The 18,301-nt window shown below is 37.9% G+C and overlaps 1 protein-coding gene across 10 annotated transcripts in view; it reads left to right on the top strand.

Annotated features, from left to right (window-relative positions):
- The window catches only part of cacna1bb (calcium channel, voltage-dependent, N type, alpha 1B subunit, b), a 292,647-nt gene that overhangs the window by 260,424 nt on the left and 13,922 nt on the right, over positions 1–18,301 (top strand). For 9 of the 10 annotated variants that reach the window (XM_051938169.1, XM_051938175.1, XM_051938177.1 and 6 more), the window contains 8 exons: positions 2,785–2,890; positions 3,017–3,124; positions 4,542–4,651; positions 4,872–5,044; positions 7,927–8,056; positions 8,140–8,250; positions 12,635–12,673; positions 15,628–15,889. In XM_051938169.1, coding sequence (XP_051794129.1) covers positions 2,785–2,890; positions 3,017–3,124; positions 4,542–4,651; positions 4,872–5,044; positions 7,927–8,056; positions 8,140–8,250; positions 12,635–12,673; positions 15,628–15,889 — 1,039 coding nt within the window. The remainder of the gene's footprint in view (positions 1–2,784; positions 2,891–3,016; positions 3,125–4,541; positions 4,652–4,871; positions 5,045–7,926; positions 8,057–8,139; positions 8,251–12,634; positions 12,674–15,627; positions 15,890–18,301) is intronic. The other variant, XM_051938171.1, reaches the window with a different exon arrangement.

Below are 18,301 nucleotides of genomic sequence, written 5' to 3'. Positions count from 1 at the left end.
AATTTTATACTCCCCCATTATTCAGTTTTCCCTCCTATCTCTTTGCTCCTTGTTAACCTCCCTGCCTTCCTAATGAACACGTCTTCCCCTGATAGTCACAGCTACCCTCCACTCTCCGCTTTTATGTTCTGTCTCCAGGCTTGGCTTCACTGTCTCTTTCACCCTCTCTGGGGCTTCAGATCCTTTTCTTCTTCGCTGTAACTTTCCCTCAAGTGTCGCTTCACTTTGTGCACATCTAATGTAAAGTCTTTGTCTGCAAGCTTCTGTCCTCTAAATTTATTCTATGAGTCATTCCAGAAGTGGAGGACGTTCTTCATCATATCCATCAAATTTCAAATAATCCATGTACAAAATATTAAAACATGCAGTTGCTGTGTAAATGTTCTTGTCCTGAGACCAGATTTAAAAAAAAAAAAAAAATAGGAGAAAAGAATGTTTGAATATATCTTTAAATTACCAAATATGTCTAGAGTTCCCCTAATATAGCATTTTTCACTTGTCCCACCCCCCTGATGACCAAATTGAATCTCAAATATAATAAGTTTAAATCTCCTTTGTTTTGGTATTATTTCTTTGAGGTCTCTTGTCATTGTGGTAACATTTTTTAAATCAACAGAATATTTTAAATAATTATGCATGGTGCGTGTGTCCCAGAAAAACCCTGTTAGCAAAACCTTTTTAGCAGGAAGAAGAAGAAAACAGTGAATGACATGAAATGCTGGAATTAACATCAAACAGTTTTCCGAAAGAATGGGTAGAGCAAAGCTATGTCCTCTCTTCTATTTTACACATTTTTATAACATATCTCACTCTACTTCATATAATCAGGATAAAACAAATTCTTTTGACTGTTTTCCATCAGTAAGTTTGTCCTCTTAGGCAGCAGTAACAGCTGGCTAAATATCTAGCTTCTACTGCTGAGAATAAAGCTAACATTAGCATGGATTAGCAGCCCTGCTACTGTGATTAGAGTAGAGTTAGCAAACAACAAATAAAACTTGGAATAAAAATGGTACCATTGATGTGCAATCTGAGCCAATCAAGCCTTTGATAGTTTATTACCTATTACTTGTGAATATGTAGCAGAAAACTGTAAAAGAGAAGGTTTATTTTTTTAAAATTTTGAAGCCCAAACGTCCTTCAGTTTTGGAATGACCCCTCTTTCTGTCATCTGTGTTTTCTGAGAACTAGGTTTAACTCTTCACATCGTCCTCCTCCATCTTTTCATCTTGTACACTCTGCTATACTTTTCCTTAAATCTCTTTGGCCTTCGCTTCGCTTGAAGAAAATTGGAACCATCAGTTACAGTTTGGCTCTTTTGTCCCACTGGTGTTTCTGGTTTTGTAATCGTTGATTCTTTATGTTCTACATTCGTGTTTCTACTAATTCCAACATGCATGAGTCATTAGCATTGATCCAGGGGCCGTGCATGTCATGGATTTATGCTTTTTACAATCAACGCCTGATGAATTTTAAGTGATCGACTGTAAAAAGACTGCTTCATGTTTTAATCATGGAGCTTCAGCTTGCCAAGCAGTTGCTGCTAGTAATTACAGGACCAGGCGGCGATGTGAGCCTGATTAACCGATTCATCATTTGGTCAGTGTTCCAGTGTCAGAAAATAATGAAAGTAGAGCTGAAGACTGCATTATAAATTGATTGTTTATTCAAAAAAAAAAAAAAAATTTCCAGGAAATTCCGTTTGTGATGATAGAATACAAAGAAAAGCAGAAAATGGTCACATTGGAGAAGCTTGAAGCTGTAAATGTTGGTATTTGTGTTTGATAAATGACTCAAAAGTAGTTTTTCAACCCGTCAATTAACTGATTTGGTCAAAACCCAAATCAGGTTTCAATTTTCTTGATTCTAGAACAAGTTCTTTCTTGTTTTAAGACTTGTTTCCAGAAAGTAGCTGATTAGAAATGGTTGAACTAAATGGGGTTATCAGAACTCTATTATAGGCAGAAACGGCCTATTAGAAGTTCAGAGTTTAGTTTACTATTATACTCACAAACTCTTAACTACATTGGAATAATTACTTGATATTATGCTGTAATTATTGTTTCTCTTTGTACTAGTTAAGTGATTTGGACTTTGGTCTTAATTAGTTCAATAACACATTTAAAAGTTCAACTGAAACTAATTTGAGGCTTCGGAAGTAAAAGGAAAAAAAACAAATATTTTTAGCATTGTTTTTGACGTGGATATTTTTGTCTTCAAGGTCCTGAATATGATTTTTTTTTTTTTTAATATTACAGTACATAAACAATAATGCATAAAAATCACTGACACATGGCAGATTTGGAATAAAAGTGCTTACTATAAGGAAAATAAATATTTTCAGTGTTTTTCATAAAAACGACAACACTGGCATAATTTAAACAACATAGCGTTTGTAGGCTTAAAACTGAATTAATATTTGGTAATTAAGATCAGTAATGATGTCGATCAATACAAATACATAACTGAAAGTTAAAAATAGTATTGATATATAATATTTTGTGACATTGTGTTTGATGTGAGTTTTTTTAAATTGACGCCTGAAGCTAAAGTTCCTGTTGGTGCTGGACTCGAACTATCTAAAAAAATCAAAGTCAAGGTGACCAAACTGTCCACAAGCTAAAATAAACAGAGGATTTATTCACCTGCCTGAGGTCCAGATTTGCTGCCAGTGTTTTGATGACCTCTCCTTGAATTTATGGTGGAGCTCCACGTTTTCCTGGAGCTCTCGGTTGTGCGTTCCCGGTTCATGGCTCCTCCTCTTTCTGCTTCCGTTCCCCTCAGCGGTTGGTCCGGATGAACATGCCCATTGCGGATGACAACACTGTGCAGTTCACCTCCACGCTGATGGCGCTGATTCGCACCGCCCTGGAGATCAAACTGGCATCTGGTGAGAGACGAAAAACTACAAAATCCAGAGTCCCTGGCGGCTGGCTGACAGCTCTGATGTGCATGTGAGCGGCACTGATCGCTGCTCTCTGGATCTGATGTGACATGTTTGTGGGTCCGTCCTCAGGGGTTCTGGCTCAGCGGCTCTGTGATGTTGACCTGAAGAGGGAGATAAACCGGGTCTGGCCCAACTTGTCCCAGAAGACCGTGGACCTGCTGGTGACGCCTCATAAATGTGAGCTCTGCTTCGGCTCTAATGGACTCTGCTGACCTGACTACTTCTTGTTTGATTTCCTCACTTCATCTTTAAGTCTTTCTTACGTAAACAGCTGTTTACTGCGTAAATTTGTCTCCTATCTTGTCATTTTTGTCTGCATCCCAGATATCATATTTTCCTGGAATGATGATAAAACTAGGATATAATTTCAACCCGTGTCCAGTCAAGTTGAACATTTTCTTGATTATAGTTCATTGATTTGCTTTAATCTGTCTTCCTTTATAGGGATTCCTTAAATGGAAAGCTAATTTAATGATTAGACTACATCTTTTTCAAGTTTTTTAACTCACCCAAGCAGTTTCTAGGGATTTTTTGCTCATCGTTTTCTCATTTTCCTGCAACAATATAAAGTCCTGCACCAATGTGGAAACAAAACAACCATAGCTAGAAGTAGAGAAAACCGTCTTTTGTGCAGTGTGACAGCTAGAATGCCAAATGTCATATAAAAAAGAAAAAAAAAGGTTGCCTTTCCTTGTTTTTTTCATTTTACAAAATCGCTAAGACGTGTTAGCAGTGTACACACTATTTCTCCGAGTGCCCATAGTTGTTACTATTGCTGGAGATAAATAGTGGCTCTACTTGCTCAAGATATTTTACTATTTCCATTTTCCTTCTATCTTCTGTTCTACACACTCCCTGCAATTCAGCCGAATGTGACTGTCACAGTTAAGTCACTTAAAGTGTCTCAACTCCGCTGAGAGCACACATTTTTCAGTTTTTTTTCTACAGGATCTGGTGCAAACACTTTATTTCTGGCATTCTCTTAAATGAGACATGTATGATAAAGTGATTTTTGATGTAATAGTACAGTATTAAGGTTATATTTAGTTTATTTAGTTCCACAGAGGAACAGTTCAAGGACTGCTGGAAAGTTAAAAATCTGATGATTTTTTTATTTATTTTCACTGCCTTTTTTAAAGAGAAAACTCACCTTTAAACATAGTCGTGGGTTTTATGAGGCAATAATGAATGAAGAACTGCTTGTTAAGATCAAGACCTTTCTCTTATTTTTGTTCGTTTCTGAGTCGTGCAGGTCTTTGTTTCTCAAAACAAGTTAAAGTCAGTGTGCTGAGATAATGGCAACTACTTTCCAAATGTATACATTTCCTTAATTTTCTGGATTGTACAAAAGATTCTAGAGAAAAATGATCAGAATAGGTTGTAAAATACAACTAACTTCATGACCTAATAACAGAAAATGTACTAAATATGTGATGTAATGTATATTTTTGTGGTTTGGTTCTTTACTTAGTGTTTTTTTTTTCTAGTAATTGAGCCACAATTTGTCTCTTCAAGTTCTTCTTTGTTGCTTATCTGGCGCCATCTACTGTCCACTCAGAGTAACCGTCACTCACTCTTCTCTCTGATCTTCCAGATAATGAGCTGACAGTGGGGAAAGTCTATGCTGCTCTAATGATCTTTGACTACTATAAGCAGAATCGTGCCAAGAAACTCCAGCAGCAGAATCCTTCAGGGGCACCTCAGGTAGTAAAATGACAATATATAAGAAGTACATAGGCAGGAAGGAAACCGAATGTAGCTCAGTGAGTGAAATAAGTCTGTATTTGAATTTAAAATCTAGTTTTTGCTGCTGAATAGTTTTAGTATTAGATTTGGTATCCTTTTGCACACAGTCCCTAAAACTCGAGACTGTAAATGTTTTAACTTTATTATTTGTGATTCTTGCCGTTGTTCTGTCCTGCAGAGTAAACTGGGAGCGTTGTTCCGTCCTGTGCTGCCCCTCCCTCACATCCAGGAAGTAGAACCACCGTTTCCAAGCCTCAAACAGCCAATCATACCCCAACCGGAGCCAGAAAGGAAACCCGAGATCCCTCCAACCACCGCCCTCACCAGCAGCACCATGAACCGGGACATCATGTAAGTGACTGACAGACAGGAAACAGTAGAAACAAGAGTTCCACCGTATAACGCACTGCAACTTTACATATATTTAGCTGATGCTTTTCCACCTACGGGAATCAGAGATAGATGGTACCTGACACTTAGGTGGTTTTCTAACAACCAGGCAACAATGAGCATTTTTAGTCCTTCAGCGTAGATGTTTGAAGCCTTCTTTTTTTAAAGTAAATGAGGTATTAATGCATGGTTTAGGGTGGCATATGTCTAAGGTGTAGTTTGAAAAACACGCTGCAGATGATATGCATTGACATATTTTTGGGGAGTACAGTTAGGCCAGAGTTCATAGCAGGGATGTCAATCAAATGGCTTAGAGAATTTCAAAAAAATACAGAGAAGACATTATCTGCAAATTGTAAATTTGTGAAACTAAAAGTTTCAAATAATTTCTAGATCTTGATAAGTTGTTTTGATCATAAAGCAAAATATTATATTGTTGAGTTCTCGATACACTGATCTGTAAGTTGTAACGTGTAAATGATAAAATGAGGCATAATGTTGAAATTGCATTTATTTTTCTTAAGAAATTTCAGCTTGCTTGTAATGTTTTGTAAAAAGATGTCATTAAATGTGAACATTGTCAGAATGTACCTTTTTGCACTAAAACAAAGGGAAACATTTGGAGTTATTTATAGGTTAGTATGCTGTGAGTTTACCGGTCTGATCCACTTGAGATCAAATGGGACTTCATGTGGCCTATGAACTGAAAGAGTTCGACAGCTCTAGTTTTTGGGTCTAAAAATCTTGAATCTCAGGTGGGAGCAGCATTTTTTATTAGGTCCACTACACTAGAGACAAGGGCTTGACTACAAGAGAGTTGCAGTAGTTCATTTGGGAAAATTACAATACAACCACCTGGACAGAAGGAAGAATCGACAAGAGTTGGGTTTGGTACTGAAATTATTACTGAAAACAGCCGATCGTTGTCCAGGGACACAACACGTTCCTTGTTTTTTTTTTTTTTTTTTTAGATTAGCATCATCACAGTGTTGTCAATAAGCATCAGTTCCCCTGAAAGAAGTCTCATCTAGAATGATGATTAAATCGCACCTTGACCCTTGGAGATTCAGTAAAAAGCAACATTTTTTTGTTTCGGGTTTTTAAAGAAAGCAATTGGATTTCTTATGGATATTTCAGTCTAGCTGCTTTTTCCTAAAACGTCTTGGATTTCCATGATCTGGATGACTAAGAATCTGCACATCCACTTGAAGGTGCCAGTCAGCTAATCAGTGATGGAGGCCTACACAAGCATCAGATGTAGGAATGGCAAGAATAGCATGGAGTCATCAACATAGAGGTGTTGGCAGACTGTAGAATCAATTTAAATTTAGTTTAATTCATAGAGGCATTACAATAAGTCCAAACATTTGAACATGAATTCACCATTAAACTTGGCATATAAGCATGTGTGCTGATCAGGCGTAAACTAACCGTGATGTCACCCGTTGGTTTCAACGCCGAGAAAATGAAGCCCGGATTTTGCTACTTCCTGGTCGCCATTTTGGATTTTTTGGAGCCAGTGACGTAAAAAGCGTCATCAAACAGACTGGACTGGAGAGCAACTCGGGGCAGGACCAGTCAATGGGACTGTCAATCAAGTATAGCCACGCCCCCTGGCTCTGCCAACTTTAATGATTTATTTGGAATTCAGTCATGATTTATTTTAAGATCGACCACCTGATATCTCAATTTGACCATGAAAACTAACGGGGAAAAAATCCTGAGCTGTAGAAAATCAGTCTATCAAATTTTATTTTTTCCAAAAATGAATTGGGGTCTATGGAGCAAAAGCTTTTTGGAGCCAACCCTAGCGGACGGCGTGATATTGCAAGTTTTTGACACTTCCAGGTGGGCTTCAGTTTTGGAGCCAGATGCTACGTCCATCTTTATATACAGTCTATGGTGCTGATGTGTGCTTGTCCAGTTTGTGTCCTGCTTATTTCTTTCTTGTCAGGTTGTGGCATTTTGCACATGTATTTGCATATTTGACACCTTGATATGTTTTGTCTTCGTCTCCTCGGAGTATTTCTAATTTTGAGAGCTCATTAAGCTCTTTGAAATCTGAAATTACAGAGCAGAATTTGTTAAATGTGTCTTGTTGACGCAATCACAGAATACTATAACCCTTTTACAATAACAGCATCACAATTACCGCTTTATCCCGCTGGACGATTACACAGCAAACTGATATCTAAAACAAATACAATGGAGAATTCTTAGGACCAAAGGCCATGATATTGATCTGTTTCAGCCAATAAATCATGTAAATGCATAAGTAGTCATTCCTCTGTGGAAATCTGTGTTTGGTTTCACAAAGGTAGGCTTTAAATCTAACTTAAAGTCAGACTAGCTGTAGTGGTACTAATGTGCTACAAATTGGGGGTAAATAAAGATGTTTTCCATCCTAAAAGAACATGGCTGACTGGCCACATCAATCAGCTCCTGTCAGTTGAGGAGAAGCTGTTTTCCCTGTGGAAGAATTCAGAAATTATATTTTTATAGAACCTTCCGGGAGTCAAAAATCTCAACTGCAGGCTCAGATGCTGTTACTTGTTAGCTGAACTCTGCTGCTCTTTCTTCAGTCAGACTGAAAATAATTAACTCTGACTCTTCAACGTAACATACAATGCCTTCTAAAGGTTACTGCAAGACTCCATAAACTTTTTCCCTTCTCATTTTGTACTCCAAGTTGCAAATCTGTTTGAAATCTAGTCTCAGAACAAAATTCAGGTTGCTTTAATGCTACAAACCTGATCTAAAACCTCTGCGTAAGACCGGTTCCTGATCCCAAAACAGCAATAACCTCTAATATTACCATTTTACAGTTGCGTTTTCATTTACAGACTAAACCAGAGGAGCGCCATCAAACACTCCCAGTCTGGAGACGTTTCTCAGGCCACTCAGAGGCCCAAAGGCCGGAGGAAGCTGCAGAGAGGCCAGTCGGAGGACGTGCCGTATTCCACGAGACCTCGGGTACCAAAGCACCTTCATCTGCATGTTGTTTTACTGTTTTAGTGCATATTTAGTTGCACTAATGCCTGCGTTGTTTCCTTTAGGAACAGGTTGAAATGAAACCGGTGGAGAACATTTCAGACACTGAGGGATATCCGAGCCTGGACGGCCACGGCAGAGCAGCATCTCTGCCCCGACTCAACGCTGAGTACTACGTAAGCCCTACACTGCTCATCATCAAATATTTCCATTTTTACTGCTCACATAAAGCATCTCTCCACAGCTGTTCTTTTGCGCCGCAATCTTGTGATAGTAGATTCTGAAAAGCCAGAAACTGTTGATACCTGAGATGTAAAAAAAAGTCCAACAAAAGGCTGATCTAGAAAACACTGGACAGGGCTGGAAAAGGCTAAAAGGAGCCGGTTAGTGAAAGCAGCCGAGAGCAAACTGAAGCTCTGTCAGACCACATCAGTTCATCCTGCTGACCCTGACCTCTACAGTCTGGTGGTTTCACATATTTTCACAGGGGACAGTAAATCTGATAGTTAGTTCATTATGGCTGCAAACAAACTGAGAAATACAAACTTACTAACTATAGAAATCTGCTGGCTTCTTTGTGTTTTCTGTTTTTGGTCATTTCTGGTTGTTCATTATCAGAAATGCATCCAGTGCAAACCCAAAATTTATGCCACTCCCCAGATGATCATTTTTACCAATCAATTTTTACCCATTTAAAAATTGTATGAATATTGCCAAGCGAATGACCTGTTGAGCGTCAGTTCATTCTATAAACATGGAGTTTGTAGATGAACTGTCTGGGAAAAAATCAATCAGATGAACCTCTAAGTATGAGTTAGCCTTGGTGTGGTTTTATCACTTTTAGATTTATCTCGATTTAACAGAACAGTTCAGCATTTTAGGATATATTCTGGTTTGTCACATAAGCGTGTTGATATGACTGTCATATATCTTAGTTTAATATGAAGCTACGTCTATATGGAAGCAACATTAGCTTCATTAAGACTAGAAACAGATGGTTTTCAAGAATTAGTTTGAGCTTATGGGACCCCAAAAACCAGACTTACTGATTTTTCTTTTAAGTTTGTCTCCCTTTTATTTGGTGTGCATTTCAGTGCTCATACTACCATATGCCAGAAAATTATTTATACAGTCCTAATTAGAGCTGCAATGAATAATTTATTAGTTCTCAAAACTATTAAATTCGCTATTTTGATACTTTGTGTAATTTTTTATGAAAAAAGTCTAAATTCTCTGATTCCAGCTTCTTAAAAGCGACTCTTATGTATTTTTGTCCTACTTCATTTGCAGTTGGCAAGCCATCGTGGTTTTCTGGTTGTTCTGACAGATAACAGCTTATTTCACAAAAATAACATATAAATATATGAGCAAGATGGTCACAGTTTATATCTCCTACAACTGTTCATTGAAATGCTAAAATATTTCAATGAAAATAATTAATCACTCATAATTATGACAAACAGTGACTCAAATGTGACCCTTTTTTAATGAATATTGCATCTTATTGTTGTAGAATATTGCATTTATCACAAATCAAGTGCAGGATGTCACCATGTGGTACGAAATTATTGCTCAGCAGTTGAAACCCACATTGTTTGTTATGTCTACAGTTCTTCATATTTAACTTTTGCTTGTTATAAAGTTGAAATGATGCGGTTTCTCTTGTCCTTTTTCATTTTTTATTGAAATAGAAACTTATTACAGCATGTTTCATGTTACTGTGTGATCTTTAATGCATTAATCTGATCATGTAAATACAACAGAAGGTTAATTTCTAGGAAACTCTAGTATATTTAAAAAATGTTTTATAAGTTTAATTTACCTCATCAATACAGCAATTCTAAAACTTAATTTGTTCATCTTTTTATATTTTCTACAGTATTTTTTCTTCACTCTACTTCACGCTCACCTATAATAAGATCTTTTTTTGGATATTAATTTTATATAATTCTCTATTTTTTTTAATTTTTGCTTTTTATCAGTCATTTTTAATTACCTTCCTTTTGTGAGTTGCAGTCGCTGCGTCTGGATGTCTCGTTAAGATGATTTTTCTGTCCATTTCCGTGTTTCTGGTTTGTTTCCACCCGTTTGATGTTGTCTGTTTAGCTTTGCCGTTTGTCTGTCTGTGTGTTTTTTTGTCTCTCTGTGGCCCTGCTCTCTCCTGCAACACTGAACATGTGCTTTCCTTATGTTTATGTTGCTTTTTGATCTCTCACTCTCTTTGAAAGACCAGGCTGGAGTTATTCTGTAGTTTCTTTTTGTCAAGAAGTTCAATGAAAGGCCAAATCCAGCATTGTCTTAGTCACATTAACATTTTCCACTCGCATATAAACGGTTTCGTTTCTTATAGAAGCTAAATAATTTCCTAAAACAGCCGACCATGTTAGTTTTTTTGTGTACATACTGCAGATTTAGTTTTTAGGGGCACACTAAATTACATTTTTGGCCCTATTTTAAGTTTTTCTAAGGCCAACATTTAAAACAAAGCAGGTGTAGATCATTAGGACATACCAGTAAATAATTGGATAACTTAAACCGTTCTTAAACAGGTGAGCTACTTCAAATTGTTCTTGCAGCATCACTAAAGATTAAGTCAAAATAAATTGCAGTACAAGCAAGAAAAACATGGCTAAGCTATTTAAATGTAGTTTTTAAGTTAACAGCTAAATATGCAGACAGTATAATTAATAACATATAATATATAAAAACTACAATGAAGAGCTAAGAGAATGTCTTTCTGTCAAAGGGGTTTTGAGACGCAACTTACCAACTAGAAACAATGTGAACACTTCAATATCATCTAGTCAGACAGGTTGTTAGAGTGTGGGCCCAAACAGACGTCTGAGAAGATGCTTTCTGTCCTCTTTCTTATTAGCCCTCTAGGTCGTGCTGCTGAGAAGCATCCCTAAGTCATGATGCTGCCACCACCATGCTTCACAGTAGGGATTGTGTATTTGTGATGATGTGCAGTGTAGCCTCTAGTCTGATGGCTAAGAAGCTAAATTCTTCTTCCAGTTGACTCGACAGTCTCTCATATGCCGTCTGGTGAACTCTAGTGGAGATTTATTATGAGCTTTTGTCAACAGTATCTTTCTCTTTGTCATTTTGCCATAAAGTTCTGCCTGGTGAAGAACAGGCAGCAGTCGTATGAACAGTCTCTCCTATCACTTCTGTTGAAGCTTGTAACTCCTTCAGAGGAGAGTCATACGTGTCATGGTGGCCTCTCTCACTAGTCTGTTATTTCTTGGTCCCTCAGGACACTATCATCCATTTATTCATGGACATTACTGTACCTCAAAGGATATTCAGTGACTTGGAAATTGTCTCGTATCCATTCCCAGACTCATGCTTCTTCAGTGATTTTTTTTTTTCCCCTAGAGCTGCTTGGCATGTTTTTTTTTGTCTTCATGGTGTAGTTATAGTCAGTTCAACTGATTCACTAGTGACTGGATCTTCTAGATACAGGTGTCTTGATACTACAATTACTTGAGACACATTCAAAGCGCTCAGGTGATCCTAACTTCTCCAATTTTGTGACCTCTAGCTCAGAGTGTCTTTAAAGAGGGTGTATACTTATGCAACCCCTTATTTTACACAATATATTTTTAAAGAATTGATGTTACTATGGGGCAGTACAGTGGCTTGGAGGTTGGCACTTTTGCCTTGCAGCTTGGAGATCCCCGGTTCACATCCCGGCCTTCCTGGGATCTTTCTGCATGGAGTTTGCGTGTTCTCCCTGTGCATGTGTGGATTTTCTCCAGGTTCTCCAAACAGTCCAAAAACATGCTGAGGTTAATTGGTAACTCTAAATGTCCATAGGTGTGAATACAAGTGTGACTGTTTGTCTCTAAATGTAACCCTGTGACAGACTGGTGACCTGTCCATGGTGTCCCCTGCCTTTACCCTAAGTCAGCTGGGATCGGCTCCAGCCCCCTGTGACCCTAATAAGGATTAAGCGGTGTATAGATAATGCATTAATGGATGTTATTTTGGAGAAATCTATGTTCATATTGACATGAAATAGTCTTTTTTGTAATCTCTTGCCCAAAAAACCAACTAATTAACTTGTCCACAATTTATTCTGTGTTAAGAAGTAATAAAAGAGGAAAACTTCCAATGAGGGGAGAATTTTTTTTTTAGTCACTGTATAAAACTGGTAGTCCAAATGTTATAAAATTAAAGCATATATGACTGTCTGAAGATTTCTACTGGATAAAATTTAACTGAACTTAAAGGGTCTCCTGAGAAAACAAGACTGAGCTAGCATGTTTGTCCAAGGTAAAGTTAATATCAAAGATGGCACTCAGGTTTTTTTTTTGTTTTAATACTTTTTTTCAATAGAATAAGCCAAAAGCTTTTTATAGTCACACAATATTTGCAGTTGGATCGAGACATTGTTGGTTTTGGTGTTTTTGTGGGATTTATTGACCACAGGAACACACAGAACATCGCCAGCCTCGTCCCTGCTGAGTCTCTCCTCCTCTGTCCTCCCTTTTCTCCTGATTTCGATGCTCACTGCTAATGTTTTGCCCACCTCCTCTTGTGTGTGCTGTCTGATAGCGGAGCCACCCTCGCCACGCCCCTGGGACCCACCTGGCAGTATGTACCACCTGTTGTGCCACCTCTTTCTCTCCCCTCTTTCCTCCTCTTGTCTTATCCCTCTTCTTCTTCTCTTCTCATGTCTGTGTTTGCCTCCATGTGCTAATATCATCACGAGTTCACGCCCGTCACGGACAAAGTGAACCTTCCACACTAGTCATTCCATTAAAATTGATGATACTTCCTACATACCAATTTGCATTTTCCATCAAACATGCCCAGATTCCATACCTGGAGAAGTATTTCTACGTGTATCCAGGGTACTTCAACCCCTCTGTCCTGCTTTCCAGCCATTAGTTACAGCAGTACAGTACTACACTTTGGTAAAAATGTGGTTGTGTGTATGTGTGTGTGTTGTAATCGTAGTAGTGTGTAGTTATTTTTGTAAGTTAGTGCGTGATTGTGTAAAAGGTAGAGACAGTACTGCTGCTTTTTCTGCTTTGAAATTGGTCTTTTCTTTCACACTAAAAACACGCCCAACCTTATCTGTCATGTTCAGTCTTAAAATCTTATTTTTTCCACAAAAAAATGCAAAAATAAACCAAGCAGGTACTTTTTTCGCATTATTATTCCTTCCAGTGATGTGAATAGAAATATATAGAGCATATTTAAATTGGATTTTATCATATTATACAACTTAAAGATAAGATTTTACGACTACATAGTAGATAAAATGACTCGGTAATATTACTATCTTTTTGCAGTGTTGTGATATTGGTGTTTCTGACTGTAGCTACAGGCGAAACTGTGAGGTAGGAACAAGAGGAACAGCACAACCACACCATCACTGAAAGCAGCAATCAGTGCACAAACATGTCTGTTTAATGCAAAACCTTAGAATTCAGGTTTATTACTATAGTTTAAGCACTAATGAACTTCAGTGGGGATTACAGATTTTGGGTCAGCATGCCTGAAAGTACAGATTGTTTTATTTGGAATCTCCACAAAATGTTAACTGGACTTAGTAACCAGCAGGTGGGGTGGTAAGTTCGCTGCTGTTCCAGTTCCCTGTCACACCAGTTTACTGCCTGGTAGCTGTACTGGTCAGCAAGGTAAGAACCAGGTGGGTGAGTGTCACTGTCCTCAAGGCATTTATCAAAGTACTAATCCTTGGAGATAAAAAAAATGATATATGTAAGATATTAAATGAATATGCTGCTGTATACTTCTGCTATAATCAATTTGTTTTAGGTTAGCAGTGGATCACATGACAGCTTGTACATATAAATATCACTGGGAATGACAAACTAAATGGTAGGTAACCAAAACCAGCTAGTGAACATAACTGTTAAAGAGAATAATCTTTCACTCAGGAGCAAGTAGAGACCAAAAACGGAGCAAAAAGTAGAGTCAGTGTTGGATTTACAGTCATCAGGTGGACACAGACATGAACAATGCTAATATTGCTCTGTTAAATGCTGAAATTGGTCAGTGTTTTCTAGCTGATTCACCATATTAGCTTTGTGTAAGTGTTGCATTTTCAGCTTGTTTCCAATGCAAGATGTGCCCAAAAATTAATGACTGTTTTTATCTGTTACCACAAACCATATACTAAATAAAAGATGGATGTAGGCACTATGTCACCTATTGGTTTGTCGGCTACTATTTTGAAGCCTCAAGTTTGGTATTTAGCCATGTCGTCTTTCAACTAGATGTAGTGAGAACTCGACTTTAGGACACTACGCACGATGATATGACTGCAACCTGTCACTCACAATGTAGCCCTAAAGCATACCCTGCTATCTGTTTTCCTCTAAATAGGACCATAATTTACAAATTGAACATTATGTTGTATTTAAGGAGACTTTAAACTAGCAATTGAGCCCATAAACTGATCGGGAAAATGTTTACTGAGCTAACAAATGAAGTAAGAAGTCAGGTCATTCTCTCAAACTTTAACCAGAGGAGTCGCCCCCTTCTGGCTGCTAGAATTAGTGCAGATATAAGACATTTCTGCATCGGCTTCACGTTTCAGGTCTGTAACTAAATCCATCTTTTATATATGGTCTATGCAACCAATAGAAGTAAGCAGAAAGCATAGCTTACTGTGGAGAGTAAACAGCTAACCATATCAGCAGATAAAATATGTAAATTTAGCCATATTTTGGCAAAAAAATATGCATTTGGAACCTACTGTACACAGGGCATGGAAAGACGGTAGACAACTATGATGCTAGTGTGCTGCCAGGCGATGCTAGTAGTACTTAGAATGCAGATTTTTATTTTTGCTTCCTGTGAAAACGCCATGAAAGAATTAATCCAAGCTATATAAAGCTGCCTTTATCTGCGAGAGAACAAGGTAGTAAATTGTAGGTCTAATAACTTCTGACCAAACATTTTAGCCATGCAAGAAATAATGATCATTTTTACAGGACTATATTTACTGGATGCCAAACCAACCACTTGATATGTTGGAGAATAAAGCAGTAAAAAGAGTGCCAGATGGGTGTAAATTGCCAATAACCTCAATTTGCTGAAATAGCTTTTTATAATCAGTTTTTAAGCCCACTGAGTACTGCTTCATGCTTATGTAGAAACACATGGTTTCAGTGGAGTATTCCTTTAAACACAGCATAACATGTTGGCTAACTATTGATACAGATTTATACTTAGAAGGGGCTACTTTGAAAAGAATGAAATGCCATAAGGTCAGTGTCACACCCCACCTCCTCTCTGTTCTCTAGAAGAGTCGTCTGCTTACAAACTGTGTGAGTTCACTATCAGTAAGTATCCGAATTCTGTCACAGATCTGTGTTCATTCTTCTCAAAATCTTCTTACATCTGTGCCTGGAGAAGAACGGGTTCAACGTTGGTCTTTAGACTAAAGGTTTCCGTCCACTGGTTGTCATTTTGTGTGTCGTGAATATTTTCCAGTGGTTTTGGGTAAAACGCTACTTCCTGCTCTGTTCTCTGCTTCCTCATCACGCCTCTCCATGTTTGTCTTCCCCTTCCAGCCAATTGTTGACCTCAGTCCTATAAAACGCTCGGCGTCCTCGCTGACGCCACAGCGACACCAACAAGAGGTCGGGCTGAATGAGTACAACCTGGAGCGGCCCGGTCAGGCCCAGTCCTCCTCAGGGCCCGGACAGATCCAGGGTCAGGACAGAACCCACCACCATCACCACCACCACCGCTGTCATCGACGCCGGGACAAAGACAAGCAGAAGCAGAAGTCTCTGGATAGAGCTGCATCGGTACAGCCGTCCAGCACTGTTGGTGAGTCAAACGAACACTGTGATTAGAAAAGATGTGGTATTATAACTGATTTTGAACCGCTTTCAGTTACTGAACAGAACATTAAAACGCTAAACTCTAAGGTTACATGTAGATCATTGACTGTCTACGAAAATGGACAGGACTAAGGTCTGGGTGCTAAAGTATAATCCGTTTCTGATCATATACCAAAAACGACAACAAAACATTTTATTTTAGTGTAATTTCTTTAATATTAAACCAAAAACTAGTCCTTTTTTCCATTCACTGTCGGCTAACTATAGATTATGAATCCTCTGTTATCGTTAAAGTAACTGGCAAAATATGACTGCTACGGCAAGAGAACATATTCTATTGGAACATAAGTTGAATGTTCAGGTCCAGAAGAAACAGTGAAGTTTAGTTAGCATATCCAGAGCCAGCCTCATGTGTAAAATACAGCAGCTTTTGATAAGAGGGATGTTGACACAGTATGTTCTTCTTTATGTGAACAAGGAAAATGGAACAAGTGTAACAGTTCTAATAGTAGCAACTGATATGTCATCACTAAATATCATAGCAACAAGCTAACTTTAGCTTAACCTGAAGCTGCAGGCAACAGAAATATTCTCTGTCTCGTTCTGATGACAGTTACAATCTCACACGTCGTTCTTATTTTGATTGTTGAATGTCACTTCCTGTCCACCTCCTTTTATTGTTCAGTGGTTTATATGTCCCAAATGTTCAATGGAAATATAATAAAAAGAGCTGTTTTGCAATTTTGGTTAAAACTAAATAAACAAGAAATGAAATTACACCAAGTATAAACGCGTTTTACACTTTATTACATTTGATTTTTACTGTTAATGGATGCTGGAAACCTTCATAAAAAAGTCTTAACTTTTGTTTTTTGATTAGAAAACAGATCATGCTTTGATACCCAGACAAGTCAAACCCTTCATGAAACCACCCATAGGTTTCCTGAACACCTGTTTTGAAGCCCAGTGTGGTGGCTCCAGTTATTGCCACCCTTGCAGTACCTGATTTATCCTAACCCCTGGAAAATCTACAATTTATCAAACAGGTGGAGTGTGAATGGAGCTTAGATTGACCATGGAAGCATCTTTAAACTGTAGTTGTCCTACAATAACACCCACCTGTCCGTCAAAGCAGCCACAGCTTTAATTATGGACAAATTCACGGGTCAATACGACTTAAACTGGTGACTTTTAAAAAATATTCACTATCTGTACAGTTGTCATTAACAGGGAAATTAGCTATATAGACCAAAACTGTTATTATACCAGGCTGTAAACATGTTTATTTCTGCTGTGAAGTTGGACATTTTAACATGGATGTCTATGGGGATTGGAGCCAGCCTCTAGTGGACATTCAGGGAATTGTAGTTGTTGGTATTTCTGTGTTGACTTCATTCATTAGACCTGAAGGATGGCTGCTGATGCTCACAGTAAAAACAAAAGAAGTGAACTTGGTACAACTTTTCACAAGCAATTTTGTGCCATTTCTTGATTAAAAGTCAAAGCGGGGAAAACATTTGACATGAATGTTGTCAATTACTTTTATAATTGAGCTTCTGAACCTGTTTTTTTTTTTTTTAACTGCTGCATGTGGTCCCATCAAATATTCATGAATAACTATATTAATCACCATTAATCATCAAGAATCTTTCTGATACTGAACCCAATTTCAAACAAAGCAAATTTGCTTTTGTTAAATGAGGAAAGTACCCCTCCACAATAGTATTACATGAAGATCAGAAATGACAACTGCATTTTATTTAGTTGTTGGCAGTAGAAAAGCGTTGGGATATCTGATGTTTGCGGATCATGATGGAAACCCATGCAGAGTGATAATAATGGATATAAATCCAAAGTTGTGACATGTCTTCAGGGTTGGAAATGCCAGCTAATTGGCCCAACTGTTTGATGGATTACAATAAATAAATGCTCAGACATCCATGTTGTTGGAGAAGCCCAGGTTTTTCATCTATCATCTGCCAGTTGACTGACTTCCAGCTCCATCATCGGGTCACATTTTTAACTGTCCAAACTCCTGCCAAACACGTTTGTTGTGTTACTGCTTATGGTCCAATTATTCTCAGTCAAGCTGCCTGACGATGAGGTCTTTAAAATAAATGGAGGGAAATTAATGTTGTCATATAGCTGATTAAATTGGCTGCTGTTCAGCAAAAAGCTCACCTACAATGCTAATAAAACAGTCAATATCTTTAAAAAGTCCCCTCATAGAGTTTAAAATTAGCCCCTTTCATGAAATTTTCAATATAAGGAGCCTGTTTTAGAGCGTTGAAGGATTAATTAAAATACCACAGCAGTGTTTAGTCATATAAATCAACAGGAGAATATCCACATGAAACTTGGCATGACTTTAATGGAGCGACAGACAGCCGGTCGGTCT

The sequence above is a fragment of the Acanthochromis polyacanthus genome, chromosome 18 (assembly GCF_021347895.1).
Source record: "Acanthochromis polyacanthus isolate Apoly-LR-REF ecotype Palm Island chromosome 18, KAUST_Apoly_ChrSc, whole genome shotgun sequence".
Classification (NCBI taxonomy): Eukaryota; Metazoa; Chordata; class Actinopteri; family Pomacentridae; genus Acanthochromis; species Acanthochromis polyacanthus.
Note: the sequence above shows the minus strand (reverse complement) of the source record. Positions and strands in the feature narration are given on the sequence as shown.